The sequence below is a fragment of the Diceros bicornis genome, chromosome 23 (assembly GCF_020826845.1).
Source record: "Diceros bicornis minor isolate mBicDic1 chromosome 23, mDicBic1.mat.cur, whole genome shotgun sequence".
In the NCBI taxonomy this organism is placed as follows: Eukaryota; Metazoa; Chordata; class Mammalia; order Perissodactyla; family Rhinocerotidae; genus Diceros; species Diceros bicornis.
This window is the reverse complement of record NC_080762.1, coordinates 28,135,467-28,156,235: the sequence shown is the minus strand read 5'-3', so window position 1 is coordinate 28,156,235 and position 20,769 is coordinate 28,135,467. Positions and strand designations below refer to the sequence as shown.

General features: G+C 39.0%; 1 protein-coding gene across 2 annotated transcripts in view; it reads left to right on the top strand.

Moving 5' to 3' along the window:
- CRYBG1 (crystallin beta-gamma domain containing 1) overlaps positions 1–20,769 on the top strand; it is a 195,843-nt gene that overhangs the window by 157,293 nt on the left and 17,781 nt on the right. For both annotated transcript variants that reach the window (XM_058566531.1, XM_058566532.1), the window contains 9 exons: positions 416–463; positions 566–684; positions 2,392–2,557; positions 4,980–5,119; positions 12,729–12,855; positions 14,926–14,961; positions 15,669–15,826; positions 16,561–16,687; positions 16,780–16,925. In XM_058566531.1, the coding sequence (XP_058422514.1) occupies positions 416–463; positions 566–684; positions 2,392–2,557; positions 4,980–5,119; positions 12,729–12,855; positions 14,926–14,961; positions 15,669–15,826; positions 16,561–16,687; positions 16,780–16,925 (1,067 nt within the window). The remainder of the gene's footprint in view (positions 1–415; positions 464–565; positions 685–2,391; positions 2,558–4,979; positions 5,120–12,728; positions 12,856–14,925; positions 14,962–15,668; positions 15,827–16,560; positions 16,688–16,779; positions 16,926–20,769) is intronic.

Here is a 20,769-nt window from a genome sequence, read left to right as displayed (position 1 = left end):
AAATTGATTCAGTTCATTATAGATAAGTGATTAGTACATTATAATTTCTCTTTGTTTACTTGAGATTATACTGAGATTGAATTACAGTCTATTAGTTGAGTTCTTGTTCTGTGAACTGACAAACAGAGGTCTGATTCTCCGGCCCTGGATTCTCTAGGTTGGTGGAGATATCCTAGGCATTTAAATGAGGAGAAATTGAAATGGCAAATTCAGTTAGAGGGAAAAAAGTTCTTTATTTAACAGTATACACTCAAAGAGAGTTTTCATACAACTTTGGCATAGATCAAGGTGGATATGTTTCATAGTTGATAAATTGTGAGGCAAAGACGATCTTACTTAAAGGATCATGGGAGGAGAAAGGAGGACTGTTACACAAGTGTAATTATTTGTTGTGGTTTTGTTCATCTGATTACAGACACTTAGAGGAAGTGTCCAAAATAAAATCAATCCCCGGCCTGGAAAGGTAAGATTTTTTCTATTTCTAGTCTAATTCTATTTCTAGTCTAGATTTTATTTGGTCTGATAACGTACGTCGACACGTGCCACCACTCTGGTTTTCCTGCAGCTGGTGATATATAGTGAACCAGAGGTCTCTGAAGCGTGCATTGAGGTTTTCAGTGACATGCAGGATTGCAGCTCTTGGAGCCTCTCTCCCGTCATCCTCGTCAAAGTCGTCAGAGGATGGTAAGAATGACACTTTGAGCTCCTGACCTATAGGACCTGTGTTTTACATTTAATTGTTTTATATTTAATTACCTTGTTGGTCTTCAGTACTTATTTAAAATTAAGCCTTTAGCAATGTAAAGGGCAGACGATACTAGTCATAGTGAGTATTAAAAGGAATTCATATCTAAGAAATGTGGTTTTTAATCATGTTTCTGATTATTGGGATGATACATGTTTATGCTAGAAAAATCAGAAAAGTGCAGCAGTACAGGTTTCTTTTTCCCATATATCCCCACATAACATTGGTTTGGACTAATGAACACCAGAGTCCATAATATCCTTTTGGTTTATGAATTTTCAGTGAGGTTGGTAAGAATTGCACTAGTCATGTTGATCGGCCATGTACTAGTCATGTTGATAGAATTTTTTAAATTCTATAAGAAAAGACATCTTTGCTAACTTTTTAATGACAATTCAGTGAGGGACTAACCTAAAATTTATTTTCCAACTTTATGACAACAGATAGTTTGGAGTAAGTAAAGAAACTGGTGAAAAAATTACTTAACTAGCTTAATTGCTTTAAGGAAATACACAGGAAGTCGAATAAAGAGAAGCAGTTTTTAAAAAAAAACCACTTACCTGGCATAAATACTTATCTTTGGTATCTATTTATAAACTTGCTTGAAAGAAAGAGGGTAGGGCTCTAGATATTTATGGTTTAAAAAATTAATAAGCTTTTCTTCTCCCTTTGATTAAATATGTACGTCTTATTAGGTTTTAGATGTTTTAATATATTTTTCTATGTATTCAACATATTCATTAGAAAAATGCAATTAGCTTTTGTTCTTAAATTTGAAGACTGAAAATTACACTAAAAACAAACTTTGTATAACAATTTTGTTTTGAATAGAATAGTACTTCTTTCTTTTGCAACTTTTATTCGCATCTCTCTTCTTGAAAGCATAAGCATTTATAAGCCACACTGTCATATATTGACATGAGGTTTTTCTTTAGTGTTTGATGTTGTTGGGAAGGATATTTTTAAAATGCCTTCTGGGTCACTAAAGTTAACAATACTGTATTGTATATTTGAAAGTTGCTAAGAGAGTAGATCTTAAAAGTTCTCATCACACAAAAAACTTTGTAACTATGTGAGGTGATGGTTGTTAACTAAACTTATTGTGGTGATCATTTCACAATATATGCAAGTATCAAATCATCATATTGTACACCTAAAACTAATACAATGTTATGTGTCAGTTGTATCTCAATAAAACAGGAAAAAAACCTTTCGTTAACATGAATATTGTCCTTTGTATCAGTATATCCATTGATATGGCTCTAATATATAAGTTAAAATCCTCCTAAGAGGAGTATTTTCTATACATATAAGAAGAAAAAAACATTGCAGATAAGTCCATTTCTCTGATGTATTAACCATTTTCAAGTCTCCACTAACTGGCAGTTGCATAAAACATTATTAGTTCTATGACGTTCATATTGATAGCCAAAAGTTCTTTAAGATCCTGATAGAGTTCTTCAATCATCAGAGGCTTAATTATGCCTAGTAAAGTTTTAGTTTTAGGGAGAGTTTATACAATTTTAATTGCTAGAGAATTGGTCACTAATATACAATATATATAGTGGCTATGAGCCAGAATATTTGAGTAATCAAAACCTTTCTCACCAAGACTGGCTAATAGTTTTGCTGTGTTTTATTCTTAGTTGGATTTTGTATGAGAAACCAAATTTTGAAGGGCACTCCATCCCTTTAGAAGAAGGAGAATTGGAACTGTCTGGTCTCTGGGGTATAGAGGATGTTTTGGAAAGAAACGACGAGGCAGAGTCTGCTCAGCCCGTGGTGATTGGTTCAATGAGACTTGTGGTCCAGGTAGGTTTAAAACTAGTAAACTGTTAATAAGGGAAAACTGAATTTCATCCATATATTAAGCAAATATTTGTTGAATGCCAGGGGTGATTCTTTTGGGAGAAAGGTGCATTTTATGAAATAAGTGATTGGGAAAAATAGTTGGTGCTTTATGGATGTATTTTCTATCATTTAAGTATATGTACACCTTAAATGAATTAGAAAAGAAACATTCTAGTTGGTTAGCCATTTTTTTCACAATATATCCTGAAGGTGAATTTCTCACTTCTGGCCCCCAATCCCATCTCCAAATGTATTTTACTTAATAACTTAGTTTTGATGAGTTCTGTATGAACAGATTTTTCTTTTATTTAGTTTTTTGGTTGCTGTGTGAGTTCTGATTACTTTGAGTGGCTTACAGGAGTTCTATTTTGGAACAATAAATAATCCAAAAGTAATTTAGTTGATAGTTCAACTCTGGAATTTCATGTAGGTTTAAAAAATAGGTATTTGAAGCCACTTTATGGATTGGATAAAATTTCTTGGTTCCTCATTTGTTGGTGAGGAGGTTGTATCAGAGTCTTTCTTTGTGGCTCTTGGGATTTGATTTACCTTTTAAAAATGTAAAAGGTATCTTCCAAGTGGAAGATTAAAATTCCGTTTGTGTAATAGAGATGGGCGTTGGGGTGCAGTAGGGAGAAAAGGAATGCTCTAAAATGAGAATGAATAAGAACGAGCAGCAAGTTTTGGCAGAGGAAAACGTCACCTGTTTCCTAGGGCAACATTTTTGAGTGACTTAGATGGTAATTGGTATTCTAAATGATTTATCTCTTAATAGTTTTTCGGTACATAATGTGGTAAACCTCATATAAGACATGAAGAACCCCACTTAAAAATGTCATGGTTAGTCGAATAATTTACCTGCAGTTTTATTTATTGCCCAAATAATGTTGGTGATAAAGCAATGTTTAAAAATACCGTCATCCAAATCCCACCTATCATGAAGTATCCTCCCTTCATTTTTCTGAATTCTCTACTCTTTCTTGGCCATACTCTAATCTGCTCTTTCTGTAGTTATAATCATGATACAGATACAATGTTATTTTCCTTTCTTCACTTAAAACTGTGGTTCTCAATCCTTTTTCTCCGTGCCATTTTCCTGAAGATCCCACTCCCATGTCGGTAACATCTGTCAATGATTTGCAACTGGAGGAGGTATCAGAATCTGGGGGGGTGAGGATTCAGAGGCTTCCAGGAAGGTTGGGGATGGGAAATGAAGCACTTTGGGAAAGAGGCCTCCTGTTTTGCCTGATGATAGCAGACCTAATGCGGTTAATGCTTTCATGTTATTACATAGTTTGGAGTTTAACCGAGCATCATATTCCACTGATATGATGTGCTGTCGTTTATTTTACCTGTCTTCTTTCTGTGGAACTCAAGGTTGCTTCTAGTTTTTTACTGCTATTTTAAATAATGCTGCATGAACATTTTTGTGAGTTTAATAATTTATAGTTTTCTGACTTATTTCCTTGGGCTAAATTTTTCTGAACGGTGTCATGTTAAAGGGTAGGAATGCTTTTATGCTCCTGTTACATTATGAATTACATTTTTTTACAGATGACGTGTATGGTTTCTTGAGAGATGAACATAAGTCACAACATATATTCAAGGGGGTCACCTTTTTAGTTCATTAAATTTGTTCCTTTTGGTACTTTTTGAAAGAACTGACCCAAAGAACTCCCATGAACTGACCCAGTATTATCATTTCTTCTATACCTTATGTCACCTGGCTCAGCAATATAGAAGAGGTTCAATAAATATTCCATTAGCGCTTAGGCACTCAATCAGAAGTCTTTTGAGGAGTGTTTGATGGACCATAGACACGCAGGGCATGGGATAGCCACCAAAGCGCAGAGATTTGTAAATTGCCATAAATGTGTGCCTTTGCCTTTACGACTTAGACCAAACCAACATCCTAGAGGTTTAGTCATAGTCAAGGCACGTTACCACAGGGGGCTTTGGGCACCAAACAACAGTTGAGGAGCCACTCTATAGACTAGAGTCTCTGGACACAGGTCAGAGGGTCACAGGATAGCAAAGAAACTAACACTGCTGTCACCAAGGAAAGCCAAGAAGTTTTTTTCAGTGAGGATGGTAGAAATAACTACGTTCCAAAATTCTAATAAAATACATTTCTGGTGATCTTTGCTCGAATGTAACCCTGAGATGTATGACTAAAGCAATGTGACTGCCCCAAAAGACCACATATTATTCAGTCATGGGTGAAAACAGGAGAAGGATAAAATGGCAGGTGCTCTGTAAAATGTATGTGTATATTTAAAGCTTATTTTAACTATTTGAAGAAAAGAATAATGAGCTTACTGCAGAGTTAAATATGTGGTGTAATTATTATTATATATGTACATATGTCGTTGTTTTTTTTCAGGATTATAGAGTTAGTCAAATTGACTTATTTACTGAACCAGAAGGGCTAGGACTCCTAAATTCCTACTTTGATGATACTGAAGAAATGCAGGGGTTTGGTGTAATGCAGAAGACTTGTTCCATTAAAGTACATTGGGGCACGTAAGTATTTTATTTCAAATACACTTTTAATGAAGCTTTTTTTTTCTGAGTATAGTGCTGGAAAGAGGACTTAAGATGTTCTGTCTCCGATTTGTTGTCCTGTTAAGTAATTCTTGACTAAAAGTTTTTCTTTTTTTTTAAGAAGGCACATAAAATTCTGATTTTTTTGTACCTTATGTTAGTATGATTCAGCTTTCTTATAAACAATAACGATTTCTTGGAGGAAGTGCAGGGGAAAATTATGTGTTTTTAATGTAGGCATTTCCTTATCACAGAGGCATCCGATTCATTGAAAGCTGAGTAGCAGATTATAACTTCATGGCAACTCAAAGGAAGTAATTCAAAGCATGTGCCCCTGATATTTCAGGTGGGATGGAGGCCAACACGCATGCTGCTTCCTTTCACATTTTCACACAATGTTGTCCAGAGCCCCTAGGATATTGGTTTCACAAATCACAGGAAACTGCAGGAGTATTTTGAAGGAAATGGGAGTATCTCAGATAGGGGAGAAATTAGGATGGAAAGTACAGGCTGCAAAACTGAAGATTGTGGTCTCTAAAGTAGAGGGCACAGCCCAAGGCATGTGCAAGACATCCACTGAGATGTAGGAAAAAACACTAATGCTTCTTTATATTTTATTTAAAATCTCTTCCTTTTAAGATTTTATTTTTGCGTACGTTTTCTAATGAATTCATAATATATTCAGTGGTAATATATATAATTTATAAGTATTCGTATACTCAGAGACTGCTCAAAATCTTTTTATTAGTGGGATATGCCTAAGATAATACATATGTAATGTGTTCGATGGTAAATACTACAGAAACGTAAATTAGAGAGAGGGACAGCAAAAGTGCTATTTTAGGGAGAGGTCAGGCAAGTCTCTGGTGACGTTCCAGCAGAGACCTGAAGGAAGGGAGGGAGTCAGCCGCGGGGATATCTGAGGGAGGAGGGGCAGGGAGCACGCAGTTGCAAAGCCCTGCCAGCGTGTTTGGGCAACAGCTGGGAGATCAAGGTGGCTGGAGTGGAGGAGCTAGGAGGGCGGTGAGGGGAGGGAGGCCTCCTGTCAGACCTTTCAGGACTTGGAAGGGATTTTATTACTCCAAGTGACATGGGAAATCATTGGAGGATTTTGATCCATCTTGTGATTTAGGAGGATCACTCTAGTGATCTGTAGAAAATAGACTATAAGGAGGTAAGGATAGAAGCAAAGAAACCAGTTAGGAGGCAATTGCAATTATATAGGCATGAGGTTTTGGGGGCTTTGCAGGATAGTGGTGGTGGAAAATGCTCAGATTCTGGATACATTTTGAAGGTAGAACTGACAATATTTGCAGACAGATTGTATGAGGGGCTGAGAAATGTCCAGGGTTTGGGACCCCAGCGCTTATTGGGCTGGAGAAAACCTTGGAAGATCAGGTTAAGAGGGAGAGTGAAATCTAGGTGTTCAGTTTGGAGAGGTTCAGCTGGAGATGCCAACTGCACATTCCAGTAAGGGGGCGAGAACGTGATTGGATACGTGAGACTGGAATTCAGCAGGGAGGCCGGAGGTAGGAATTTAGGAGTCATCAGCCTGGAGAAGGTATTAAAATCGTACTGGATGAAATCTCAGAGGGAGTGAGTGTGAAGAGCAAAGAAGCCGTCTGAGCCTTGGACACTTTTAGATTTAGCGATTGGGAAGAAAAGAAGGAATCTTTTCAAAAGGAAATGTCTTCATCTCTTGCTGCCTTTAATTTTGTCACATCAAAGAGATCTATATATCTTTCTTCTTGAAACTGAAAAATACCACTTTCCTTAGAAAAGAAAATAGGTGACTGCCATAATATTTTAATCTCACTGTCTGAAAGGTTTCATGACTCAGGCGTGGAATTGAACTATAATGAGTTACACCTAAATAATGTTTCTTATCTTTACAGTAAGTTTAACTTTGTCTCATAGGTGGTAGTTATAAACATGCTATAGCTTACAATTTACAATGGGCTTGCCTGACAGATGGATATTTTTTTCCTGGCTGTACATTTCTGTTGCCGTTAGGATAAAAGCAAGCTGCTTTGGATGTCAGTTCAAGGTTGGGGCTCATTGAACTTGGTTGGTCAGCTTTGGGACGAGGTCTTTAGTACTTTTGCAGATCTCCACGGGGAGTTTTGATGGGTGGGGAGAATTCAGCTCATTACAAATACTTGAGCTCATTTTGCTTCTGTTAGTGCACCAGGCTCCTGGACTGGGGTAAGAGAAGTCTTTGCTGTGGGGGGACTATTTCAGATTCCATTAGGAGATTTATTCCAGGGCCTGTTCACTCTGGATTAGGCTCTTCTACACAAACACAAAATAAGGGTATTACTTGTCAAATTCTTATTTGGGAAAATGAGTAATTTCAAACTAAATTTGCCTTTCAGATTCTGTTGAGTGTAATTTGCTTTTACACCTTTGTTTTAAGCAGCTAGCTAATGCCGGCATCCTCCCAGAGGTGAGGGTGTATCTTTTTTCTTTTTTTTTGTATATTTCTAATAAACAAAAACAAGGAATTTTAGAACTTCAAAGGGAACATAAAGAGCATCTGTTCCAACACCGTCATTTAACCCAGAAAAACAGGCCTTGGTCACTTGCTCAAGTTGGATTAGTTGTTAGAAGAACAGGTACTAGCATGCAGGTGTTCTGAAGTCAAGGGACTTTTTTTTTCTTTTTTTTTTTGCTGAGGAAGGTTCACCCTGAGCTAACACTTGTGCCAGTCTTCCTCTATTTTGTATGTGGGTCACTGCCACAGCATGGCTGCCGACAAGTGGTGTAGTTCCGTGCCCAGGAACTGAACCCGGGGCTGCCAAAGTGGAGCGCGCTGAACTTAACCATTAGGCCACAGGGCCGGCCCCAAGGGATATTTTTGAATAGCCAAATATTCTTGCATCAGTTTTATTATGAAATATTTGATATATACAGAATATATGTGTATATATGAATTAAGAAGACTAGTAATAAAACAAGCCCCTGTGTGCCCACCACCCAACTTATGACCTCGCCATTACCAGCACTGCCACAGCACCCTGGGTAGCCCACCCTGGTCCCATCCCCCTGACTCCTCCACACATATAACACCTCTCTGGAATTTTGTGTTTTTCTCATTCCCTTATTTTATAGTTCAACCCTACAGTGTCTGTCCTTGCAATATCTTAGCTATTCTTGCTTTTGAACTTTTAAAAATGTTATCAAATTTCTCTGTGGCTTGCTCTTCTTTCTCTATATTATTTCTAAGATTACCCATATTGGTGAGTATTTGTTGTTAGTGCTGTGGAGTCAATTCTGACTCCGAGCAACTATGTGTACAGCAGGGTGGAACCCTGCCTGGTCTTTTTGTGCCATCCTCTCACCTTCTGGTGCTCCACTGCTTTCACAGGGTTTTTATGGCCAAGTCCTTCTTCCTAGTCTGTCTTAGTCTGGAAGCTCTGCTGAAACCTGTCCACCGTGGGTGACCTGCTGGTATTTAAATTACCAGTGGCATAGCTTTCAGCATCATAGCAACACGCAGCCGCCACAGTATGACAACCGATAGACGAGTGTTGTGATTCCCTGACTGGGAAATGAACCCGAGTCGTGGCAGTGAGAGTGCTGAATCTTAACCGCTAGACCACCAGGGTTGGCTATTGATGAGCATATCTGTATTTTATTCTTTTTTCATTGCTATATAATATTCACTGTGTATATTTTTTTGTGGTATATACCATATCAGAGCCTAACTTTTTATTATGAAAGTTTTCAGACAACAAAGTAGAAAGACTAGTTCAGTGAACACCCATATAACACCCATATGCCCTCCACTTAGACTCAATAATTATTAACATTTTGCCATATTTGCTTTATCTTTTTTTTCTGAGCGCTTGAAAGCAGTTGCAGATAACGTGACCCTTCATTCCTATGTACTTCAGCCTGAATCTCTTTATAATGACATTCTCTTGTGTAACTGTCATTATCACACCTAAGAAAATAACAATATGTGCATAATAATATCTAATCTATAGCCCATAACCAAATTTTCCCAATTGTCTCAGGAATGCCTTTTATGGATTTTTTTTTTCTGATCAGGATGCAGTCAAGGTTCATATAAATATATTTGGTTGTTCTGCCTCTTTTAGTCTCTTTTAATTTCTAAAGTACCCCCATCTTTGTTTCCCATGCCACTGATTTTTTGAAAAATTTAAGTCAGCTGTCTTAGAGAATGTGCCACATTCTGGATTTGTCTGAATGTTTCCTTGTGACATCATTAACCGGTTCCTCTATCACCTGCATTTTCTATATATTAGGGGTTAGGTCTAGAAGTACGATCAGATGCAGATTGAATGGTTCTGGAAAGGAGGCTATATAGGTAGGTAGGTATAGATAGTACCATATGTTCATGTTGCATCACACAAGGTGGCACGTGCTACCCAGCTTCCCATGAAGATACGGAGTTTGATTGGTTAAAGCATCTCCCCATTGTAAAGGTACATCTTCCCCTTTGAGATTCATAGCTCACCCTCTTTTGAATAACCTCAAAGTCGTCACGTTCATAGTTAATCTTTTGAGCATCCAGTTGGTTTCTGTAAATAGCCAACATTCACGTGGAGCCATGTCTGGAGAATAAGACTTAGGATCCAGCTGGAAATCTGTTTTAGGGTTAAGAACAAGTGAACAAGAAAAGACCAATTTTCCTTGTGTGATTCAGAGTATTTCTTTTTTTTTTTGGTCCACTCTTTTTTTTTTTTTTTTGTGAGAACGATCAGCTCTGAGCTAACATCCATGCTAATCCTCCTCTTTTTGCTGAGGAAGACCGGCTCTGAGCTAACATCTATTGCCAATCCTCCTCCTTTTTTTTTCCCCAAAGCCCCAGTAAATAGTAGTATGTCATAGTTGCACATCCTTCTAGTTCCTGTACGTGGGATGCGGCCTCAGCATGGCCGGACAAGCGGTGCGTTGGTGCGTGCCCGGGATCCGAACCCAGGCCGCCAGTAGCGGAGTGCACGCACTTAACCGCTAAGCCACAGGGCCGGCCCTGATTCAGAGTATTTCTATAAGAGTAATTACACAAATGTTTTTAATAAATGTATGATGGCCATTGTTATTACTTCAGCAATATTCATGCGTATGTGTACATTTGTTATGTTTGTTTTTTTTAAAAAGCTCCTACTTTATGGTCGTGCTCATTATTCATAATATAGGCAAAAGCCCATTACCTCAGTCCATAGGAAAATAAAAGAGGACTTTCAGAAACTGAAATAACACTGCCTGAGGATAGTTTCCCTCTCTCCTGATGGCCTCGTGAATAATGTATCTTGCTGGAATAGAATTTAGGAAAAAAGAATCAGGCTCTGTATATGAGTGTTCCAATTCCAGAGTCCACCCACATGCATGAATGTCTGAGTTACCCAGCGCCCTTAGCACCCACTCTCTGAGGAGGTGCACTCAGAACAGTAGTCTTTTCAAGTGTATCACTTTATGGGTTCAGTTTTTTAACAAATTCTTCTTTACCCAAAATTACCTTCCTTCTCTAAATGTTATGTGACAAAACCACATGCTTCAAGGAAAGTGAAATGTTTAGTATCAGATAAATAAATCCCCTCAGAACTCAAACTATAGAAGGAAAGACTTAATGAAAGGGTGCTTCGGTAAGCATCATTTCAAAACCTAGAGTCACTTGTTTATGAGCCATCCATTGTGTTTATGAAAAATTCAGCCCGTTCACCTGTGAGGAGTCAGATTTTGAGGGCTTTGGCTTGTTAGCTTAATGACAATCTGCCATTATTTAGTTCGGGCATGAAATCAGTTTGTGGTATGCCTGTGATAGCTTTGAGCTCCAAAAAAATATGTAAAGCATCCCTAACTGTCATGCTTTAAATGTAAGGAAGTTTAAAGGACGCTAGTCTTAGCCTATGTTTTCTTGTGGTTTAGAGGCATTGCTGTGGTATTTGAAAGATAAGCCTCTTTTTTTCCTTAAAATAATTTTTTATTGAAGTATACATAATATTTGTACCAAAAGGTGCACAATAAATCATAAGCGTATAAGCTGAGTGAATTGTCAAAGTGTAACCATCACCCAGATTGAGAAATAGAACATAACTAGTATCTCAGGAGCCCCCTCATTCGTGCTTCCTCCTGGTCATTCCCCCCCACCCCAACCCGGTAACTATTATCCTGACTTCTAACACTAGATTAGTTTTGATCCTCCATCCATATGCCACACAGAGCCTCTCAACATTCTTTTGTGTGCAGACAGGTCTTCAGTTGGAATTTGATTGTAAATCCCTGTATAATTAGTGAGTCTAAAGAAGTTACTGATTTATTCAGGGGAATCTTTAACAAAAACCATCAACAAAAATGTGCCCTTGGGCCAAAATTGGGAACAAGAGAAAAGCAAAGGGGGGAGAATCAGACCCATTTTGCTGGTAAAAGATTTCATTTACAGCCATGCTTTTCTTGGCACAGTGTTCTGGGGAACATGGCGGAGGACCCCAGCTAGGACATTTTAGCAAGACTGATAAAGAATTGGAGAGTATAAGTGATCCCCAAGAATTCCATATTTGTTTATGAAGGGGGTATATTAACACCTCTCTTATATAAAAGTCACTTTTCTAGCAACCTCACCTTCCCAGAACCCTCCCGGGAACCAAGAAATTGACAAGACTTTGCACAGTCCTTAGACACAGTTCTAACAGGCATGATTTTTCTGGTTTCCGGGTTTCTAGCACATTACAGGAGGGTGGGGCTGCTGGTTCTCTGACCGCAGCAGAAGTGACAGCTGACAAACCCGATAGAAGGGTGCGGTATTGAAAAGCCATAAAAATCAGATCCAAGAACTCAAAAAGCTGTGGGGCCTGAGAACAAGCAGCTTTACAGACCTTTAAAGCCCCTGAGGACACCACTGTGTGTTAAGTCATGCTCACAACGATGATGCTGAGTCATTGTGAGAAGAGTAAATTAAGTTCAGTGTACTCTCTGGAATGAGAAAAACTGCCGTCAAAAAATGATTAGGAGCCTGGCTCTGGAGGCGGTTTAGTTCAGCCCTACATTTGGTGCTTATAGTGTGTGGCTCTGGGCAATTTACTTAACCTCATCTGTAAAATGGGGACAATAGTATTCTCTCCTCATCGCCTTGTTGTGAGGATTAGATGAAATTCTGGGTGGCATTCCTTGTAAGCTCTAGGTATTTGTTAGCTGTTATTAATTTTTGAGACTGTGACAAATGATTAGATGGAACATCCTATTCTTTGGTTGCATATGAAATGTAACCTTTTAAAACAGAGCTTGAGATCTTCTAGCTATTGCCTCTCTAAATACATGCAGTGCAACAGAGTAACTACTTTTATTACTTGGAAGCAATGAAGATGCTTTGATGCAATTCATAATATAAATTAAAATAAGTGGACAAAGCCAGCCGGGGAGACAAGCAAAAGATCAAGAAGAGGTGCATATAATGGCTTAGTCCTCCTTGAGTCTAACAGTGCTCTCATACCTAAGTGTAAGGGTACGTGGTCCAGATCCACATCCTCTCCCGTTCTTTTCCTCTCTCACCAGTGGGGTCCTGTGTACCGCTAAAATCAATGATGAAGTGTCTCTGTTTCTTCCTTCCTTGCTGTTTATTTAGATGGCTGATTTATGAAGAACCTGGATTTCAGGGTGTCCCTTTTATCCTGGAACCTGGGGAATACCCTGACTTATCCTTCTGGGACACAGAAGCAGCGTACATTGGATCCATGCGGCCTCTGAAAATGGTAAAAATGGAATCTAACAAAGTCTTCCTGGAGTCAGTGATTCTTTGTCAGCTTGACTTTGATAAGTCACAGGATGTGACTTTGAAGCAATAAAGCAGCCTTTTGAAAAACAAATATGTAGCAGATGGAATCTATTGCTAGAAGGAAATAATAGAAAGGATAACTTGCTAGATGCTACAGATGAAAAAATTTGGATAAGCCACGCCCTTTGCCTTCAAGGCATTCTCAGCCCAGCTGAGCCATAGGTAGTGTGCACGAAGCTTCAGCCCAGGGTGGGTTTAAGAAGTGAAGAAATTAAACCTTTGTGGAAAAATAGGATAAAGGACAGATCAAGTCCAAGTTGTCCGTGATGTGACAGAGAAGGGGGATACTTAGGAGAGCTTCATGATACATCAAGTTGGATCTTAAAAACCAAGCAGGATTATTTTAGATGAAGATGTCAGAGAATGCACTTCATGAGCCAGGGCGGAGCTGGGGAAGGGCAAGGCACCCCGAGGACCAGCCCAGTTGTAGTGACAGGAGGCTAGGCTGGGTGGCAGCTTTGGGGGCGTTGGGGCTGGATGTCCACATGAGTATTGTCCTCCCAAGCTTTGCCTTAGAAAGGAACCTGTGCTTCCTCTACCCTACCTCTGTATTTTGCCTTGTTCTTTGTTTGTTTCTCCTGCTAGACCCTAAGCCTTGGGAGGACCCACCAGGCTGCATGTGTCTTGGCCCTGGTGTTGAGCACGGTGTGTGCTGTGGGTAGGAGGTGCTCACTGAATACCCGTGGCAAGAATGAGGCTCTTGTTACAAACATGTTTTTGAAATTCCACTTAGCAACTGTCTTCTAGAGTCTGTTTGAAACAAATAAGAAAGTCAGGAAGATAATTCTTTATCTTAATTTTACGCCTCCTGCCAAAGCTTGTGGTTTAATTACCTCCGTATTTGCTGGTCCTAATGCAGATGATTTTGGGCTTTCTTCTAACATTAAATTCACTTTCAGAGAACAAAATTTTGTTAGTTTTGCAGATGTGTGAAAGAATTGCCCCAGGTTTTGAAGGCAGTTTTTAATGGTAATTTACATAACCGTGATGTACACGGCATTTGAAAAGGAAACTTTTGAAGAGGGTACTTACTTGGTTATATAAACTCTGGTTTGTTGATAAAATCAGCCACGTGCCTTTATAATTACAGTTCATTTGGTGCATTTGAGCATCTTTGGCTGCACTTTTTTTTAAGCTGTTAAATATATATTGGTGAAAAATACCCTTCTGACTTTCCCTCTGCTGATTTTAACTCTTAATCCTGTTTAACATTTCTATATAATACCTTTTCTATGGTTTATTTTTAGTGAGTTTTTCTGGATTTAAAAAAAATTATTATAAAAGTATAACAACTCTCCATAGACCCATCCTTCGGGATGTTTTAAATTTTATCTGACAGTTTAATTATTTCAAGAGTCCTCCAGATCATATTGAGAACTTGCGTGAACCCAACAGCTTTGTAAGCCGTGGTTTATAAAATCAGATGCCTCCAGGGGCCAGGCAGCAAATAGACACCAGTGAGGGTGGCTGGGAGTTGAACTGAGGGATGGTGGAGACAGGCAGCGGGAGCCCACATCCCAGCTGGAGGATAGAAATAATAGAAAGGCTAACTTGCTAGATGCTACAGATGGAGAAATGTGGATAAGCCCTACACCGTAGTGTTAGTGAAAGGTTAATAAGTGCAGAAAGTGAAGGTTGCTGCCTGTGAGAATCTGGGTCCAGAGAGGTCAGATCTTAGGCCTGCCTTTTAAGAGAAGTGAGAAATATGCATTTCTATGAAAGATTTTCTGAGTTAAAAAATAAAAAAACGTACCTAACACGCAGATGCTTAGGGACCGGCTCTGTGAGACTCTGCTCTTGAGTGTCTTCCTCATGTCTTCATCTGCATCGTTGGTCATTTTAGAAGTGTCTCAACGTAAATGAAAACAAACGGGAATGTAATCACACTGTGAGGTTCAGTGGCTTACCACAAACTGCCATGGGTAATATAAAATGGTAACGTAGCAATGAAAAACCGTTTTTCTTACTATGTTATTTTTCTTTTCAGGGTGGCCGTAAAGTTGAATTCCCTACAGATCCTAAGGTAAATATATATATATTTAAAATTTTATTCCCACTCCCATCTCCATGAAGATAATACTTGTGTGATTTTACATATCACCCTCCATAAAACATAACTGCAGCCAAAGGAAATTGTCCCAACTTGCACATGCCATCCTTCAGGCTGGAAGATGATGCTAAGAGCACTAGTTATCACTAACAGTATGTGTAGCCATGGCTCAAAAGGTTCATTGTTGTATTAAGTTTATAATTTGTGGCTGTATTTACCACTTGCAGGGCACTGCAAGTTGCTGCTTGCCAGTTAGCCAGGAAAAAACTTTCTTTTCAAGACAAGTTCTCTGTACTCCAGAATGTTCTTTCTGCTGTTTCTACTTCACACTTCTATGACACAGTTTGATCCAGTTTTTTGCATTTTTAAAGCAACTTAGAATCCTCTGCTTCCTTAGTTTGGCCCAAGCAAAATTCTAAGTATCAGTTCTAGACATTGAACCAAAACCAATTATTTATAAACTGTCTTTTGAACCTTGGCTTTGGGCTATACCACATCGGGAAAAAAATTCTGATTTTAAAAATTATATTATTAGATACTGTGATTTAGTTAAATTTTTAGACTATGATTAGAAAATTTTGTGTTCCAGGACTTAGTGTTATTAAATGACTGATTTAATGTTTAGCTATTGAGATATTTAACTTCTTATAAATTACTGGTATATCTCATTTCTGTTATAGGTAGTTATTTATGAAAAGCCTTTCTTTGAAGGAAAATGTATGGAACTAGAAACAGAAATGTGTAGTTTTATCATGGAAGGAGGAGAAACAGAAGAAAAGACTGGAGATGAGCATTCGCCACTGACCTCAGTGGGATCTATGAAAGTTCTAAGAGGCATGTAAGTAGACGGGAGTAACCTGTAAGCATTTCTTTTTTTTTTTCCCCTTTAATAAAGTAATAAATATGCCCTTCCCCCCACTCCCCGAAACCAACATTCCAGATTGTATGGTAGAGTGAATTTCAAGCATGTTCTCCTCAGCCAATTGAGACTTGGATTTCACACAGCAGTTTCATGGGCTGGTTTGGGGTCAGTCAGCTGAGCAAGGCTGATACATTGGTCCATCCAGGGTGATCAAGTCTACGATCTTGTTTATTAATATTATGCTCCAAACTATTGAACTGTTAGATAGTTTGCTTTCCATTCTTGTCATATTTTGCCCTTTATAGATCTTACATATTTCCTTAGAAGTGTATACTGAAAACGGTCTTGTAAATAGCCAAAAATACATAATATTTTAGTTACTATTTGAAGAAAGTTTATCCAGTCTTATTTGCTGAAGTTCTTTTGAGTTAGTTCTTGTAACACTCACACACTCACACACACACACTCTCTCTCTCTCCTCTCTCTCTCTCTCCCCCCTTTACAGAACATTGATGTATGTTTCTTAGGTTGTTTTCTTGGGGCCATTCTGTTAGTATCTTAAGTTTTAGAGAAAAATTCAAGTAGTCGTAATGCATGAGTCCATGTCTAGCTTTATAACTGTTTGTATTTGTCAATGAAACTGATATATACATTGGAAACATTTTAACACCACTGAAAATTCCTACTCCTTCATGTTCTTTCTGTTGTAGTTGGGTTGCTTATGAGAAGCCTGGATTTACAGGTCATCAGTATTTGCTTGAAGAAGGAGAATACAAGGACTGGAAAGATTGGGGAGGTTACAACGGAGAACTGCAGTCTTTACGACCTATATTAGGTGTAAGTTAAAGAAAAGCTAATGGCTAATACTTGGTCTTTTCTGGAAAATAAATGGCCAGCCTTTGAATTTTGAATTTTTTTTTTCTCAATAGGATTTTTCAAATGCTCACATGATAATGTACAGTGAAAAAAACTTTGGATCCAAAGGTGCCAGTATTGATGTATTAGGAATTGTTGCTGATTTAAAGGAGACCGGTTATGGAGCGAAGACACAGTCTATTAACGTACTGAGTGGAGTGTAAGTGAAATAACCAATCGGGATTTTAGACATGGGTTTATCTCGGTTTGTGTCAAGCTGATGGAATCTCTGACACAGAGCAGGCACTCAATAAATAAACATTAACAACTAAACAGCAAATTAGTCATTTAATACCTATTGCCACAATATTTTCATAACTGCTTTTCAAAATCTTACATAATTCTTTTCCATGTGTAATATAACATTGGAATAGGCTTTTGGGTTTCATGATAGAAATCTATAGATCCACTTCCCTTGTCATTCTGCATGGAAGGACCTCATGAATTTCTTATGATGGGAATCAAAATATAACAGCAATCTAACATTAGAAACCTCAAGTTGGGACAAAGTCCCATTTGATTTTCCTATGGTCCTACACCTGCTCCATTATATTTCTTCACTGTTATTTTGACATAAAAATAATTGTTTCAATGTACCTGGAGTTAGCAATTGAATGCTTTATTAATGCTAAAGTAAGATTTTTTTCCAATTATTTTATTGAGGTCATAATGGTTGATCTAAAGTAAGTTTTTATTGAAAGATGATCAGTCAAGACTTTGGGATGCAAGTGACTGCAAGCCAACTTCAAGTGGCGAAGGTAATAAAAATGGAATTTATTGGCCTACATAACAGAAAAGTCCTGGAGAAGATTTTGCTTCAGTCATGGCTGGATATAGGGGTTCAGGCACTGTCATCGGCACTTGGACTCTATCTCTTGACTGGGCTTTTTTCTACGTTGGCTTCACTTTAGGCAGGCCCTTTCCGTCTGGTGGTCTATGGCAGCATCTTCTGGCTTTTGTTCTCCCATCTCACTGCTTCCAGTGGAAGGAGCTTCTCTTTCCCACAGAAGTTCCAGGTTTGACTTTGATTCTGTAGGCTTGGCTCATGTGCACCTGCCTGAACCAATCAGTGTAGCCAAGGAGACGGCTGTGCCTACGTTACGTGCCCATCCCTGGAGCTGAGATGTAGGGTCAGTCCCATAGAACCACTTAAATATGATTGGGGTGAGAGTTCGCCAGGAACATCAGAAGAAGGGGGTACAGATACTGGATGAGCAAAACCAGATGTCTATTAAAAGGAGCTATACAGGTATACTTATGACCTAGGCTGATGTGAGTTATAATTTGTCATAAGTGAGAATATTCTTAAATGGTTATATGAAATCATTTGACATTAGTTCTGTTGAAAGTGTTTAATGTTAGGTTTTTATGTCATAGGCTTTTTGAATCATTCTAACCTCAACTCGATTATATTTCATGGGGCCTCCCACAGTAGCCGTGGATATTTGAGATGTGTCTTCAATGTAATGCTTTTACTGTTAGTCATGTTCACTAAATTCCTGTGTAGATTGTTGCTTGTGGCGCCATCTTGGCAGAATGACTTCAGTGACTTCTGGGTCTTCCATTCTTAGCAGGAAATGCCTTCTACTGGGTCCCGTTCTAGAACCCTAACATTTTAGAATTTGCCATAGGCAAGAGGTATGGTATGGCAGAAGTCATCTGAAATGTTGCTGTGGCTGTGTAGTATTTTAGATTGCCTTTAAAGTTAAATATTTAGAAGGAAAATACAGTGACCAACTCAGTCTGGGGAAACTTGTACGTTTTGATACTCACCAGGTGTGCTGGTTCCATTAGTCAGAGCCTATTCATGCACCCTACCAGAGGAAGCAAAAGGATGTTGGATAGAATTCCCTGAGGGCATTCATGTAGATTATGTGTTAGCACTGGTAGAATTATTGTGCCCTGAGCCAGTCTTTCTCTTTTACCCAGCCCTTGTTTACTTGAAATCAGTTTCCTTTATACAAGGTTGCTTTTATATGTTTCTATTTTTAGTCATTTCTAGGTGCAGTTCCTGACTTAGGCTTTCTTCTGGTTGTAGCAGTTGAGTTTTGGTGTTGGGGGAGAGGTGAAGGGAGGTGTACACACACACACACACACACACACACACACACACACCACTTCCTTTCAAATCCTGTGGTTGTGAAGGGCCTCTGTGTTTACCAGGGCCAGCTGCTTCCTCATTTTTTATTCAGTTGATCATTTGACAAATATTTATTGAGGTCTGTTATGTGCAAAGCATTATATTATATCCTCAAAGAAGTTACCGTGTTTATATAAAACATAATCATTGCTACAAAAGAGAGAGATTAATTTCCAGTTTGGACACAGGGACGACTTTGGAGGAGGTAGCATTGGAGTTGGGCCTTGCAGGATAGGAAGTAGAGATGTGCCACTGTCACATGGGTAATAAATTCCCTGGGTGGTACACTCATTATTAGCTCTGAAACAGAGAACCACCTTCAGGAAGGATGTTCATGAATCCAACAATCTCGGTTCTAGAAACTGCCTTCTGTTTCTTGTTGGAACATCAGAAGAAATGCCTTTACACACTCTGCTAATCAGTTCTAGTTCTATGCTATCTTCTTGTCAAATAGTGGAAACTGGGCTAATTTTTTAAAACTAACAGCAAAAGGAAATATTTTTAGAGTCCAGTAAAAAAAAAAATACAAGTGCTGTTGTTTTAAGTTCCTTTTCCTCTCCCCTCCACAGAAGGGCCGGTTTGCCCTGCTGCCCTTAGCTTCTGAGCAGAGACCGCCCCAGGCTGGGACCTGCTAGTACTCATTCTTGCCTCCCACCGCCCAAATCTTACAAAGAAGTGTTGATTCATGCGTACAGAATACGTTTAAACAAGGACAGTAAGGAATTTTCTTCATAAGAGTCTCAAGTATGAGCTATAAGTCGACTCTTGATCATAGGTCTACCAGAGAATCTCAGGTCTGAGTGCTTGGGTTTGTTACCCCCATATTCACGGGTGAGTCACCTGAGGCTGCATCTTGGAAGGAAAACAATACTTCTGTCAATTCAAGTAACATCTTAATAGATGGTTTTCCTGCTTCCACTTCTGTGAACTAGAAAGCCTGCCTGGGTGCTGGGTGTTTCCTTCCCAACCTTGATGTCCAACAATCCATCAAAAAGGCCTTTTAACCCTCTGCTCTCCTCTAACTTGTTACAGACCTCGAACCTTGCCAGGAATACTTTTTTGTGATGTGGCTTACCTTTTTTAATTTTTAGGGTTTTTTTTAAGTCCTGGTTTTTGTGAAGCAGACTTTCTCGCTCTGCAGATGCTCCTCCCCACACAGTCGTGTTCCATGCTCCTGCTTTGTTGTTGCTTCCCTTCCTAACATGTGATAAGCCGAGGGCTGTGAGCAGAGGCCGCACACACAGGCCCCATAGGCTGTATAACCTCACCTCGTGTCTGAGCTGTGACCTTGGCCAACCCCCTGACTCATAAATGAAAATGCAAACTTTCACAAAGGTTAAGTGACTTCTTCAAAGTTATCTTATGTCATGACCAACGCTAGAATCAGGTCTCCTAATTCCTCATCTCACAATGTTAAAGAATAGCTTTTTAAAATTTGCCTATGAGGTTCTGAAGGGGGAGTGCAGGATTTTCTGAAATAGACCGTGACTGGTGCTTATAGCGATTTCTGCGTTCAGATGGCCAGAGATGAGTGTTCCGACGTTAGCTGTCATAGGCTACTTACCTTGAGACTTTTGCGGTGTTCTTTTTCTCCTTGATGGCTGTTCATTTCCTAGTAATGACTGTACTTGAGTTTTTAAGTCAGGCCCGTTAGACAGCAAAATCGTAATCTGTTCTAATTATGAAGCGTGTGGGGACTGTTTTAGGTATAGCTTAGTGGAAAAGAAAATGAAAAGGAACTTTAAGGCAGGTGGCAGTTCAGGTCACGAAGTAAGAGATGCTCATGAGCCTCTGGAGACTCAGTCCTGGGTTCAGTGATCCCTGGCCATTAACTGATTGTGTCACCCTCAGACAAGTCACTTCC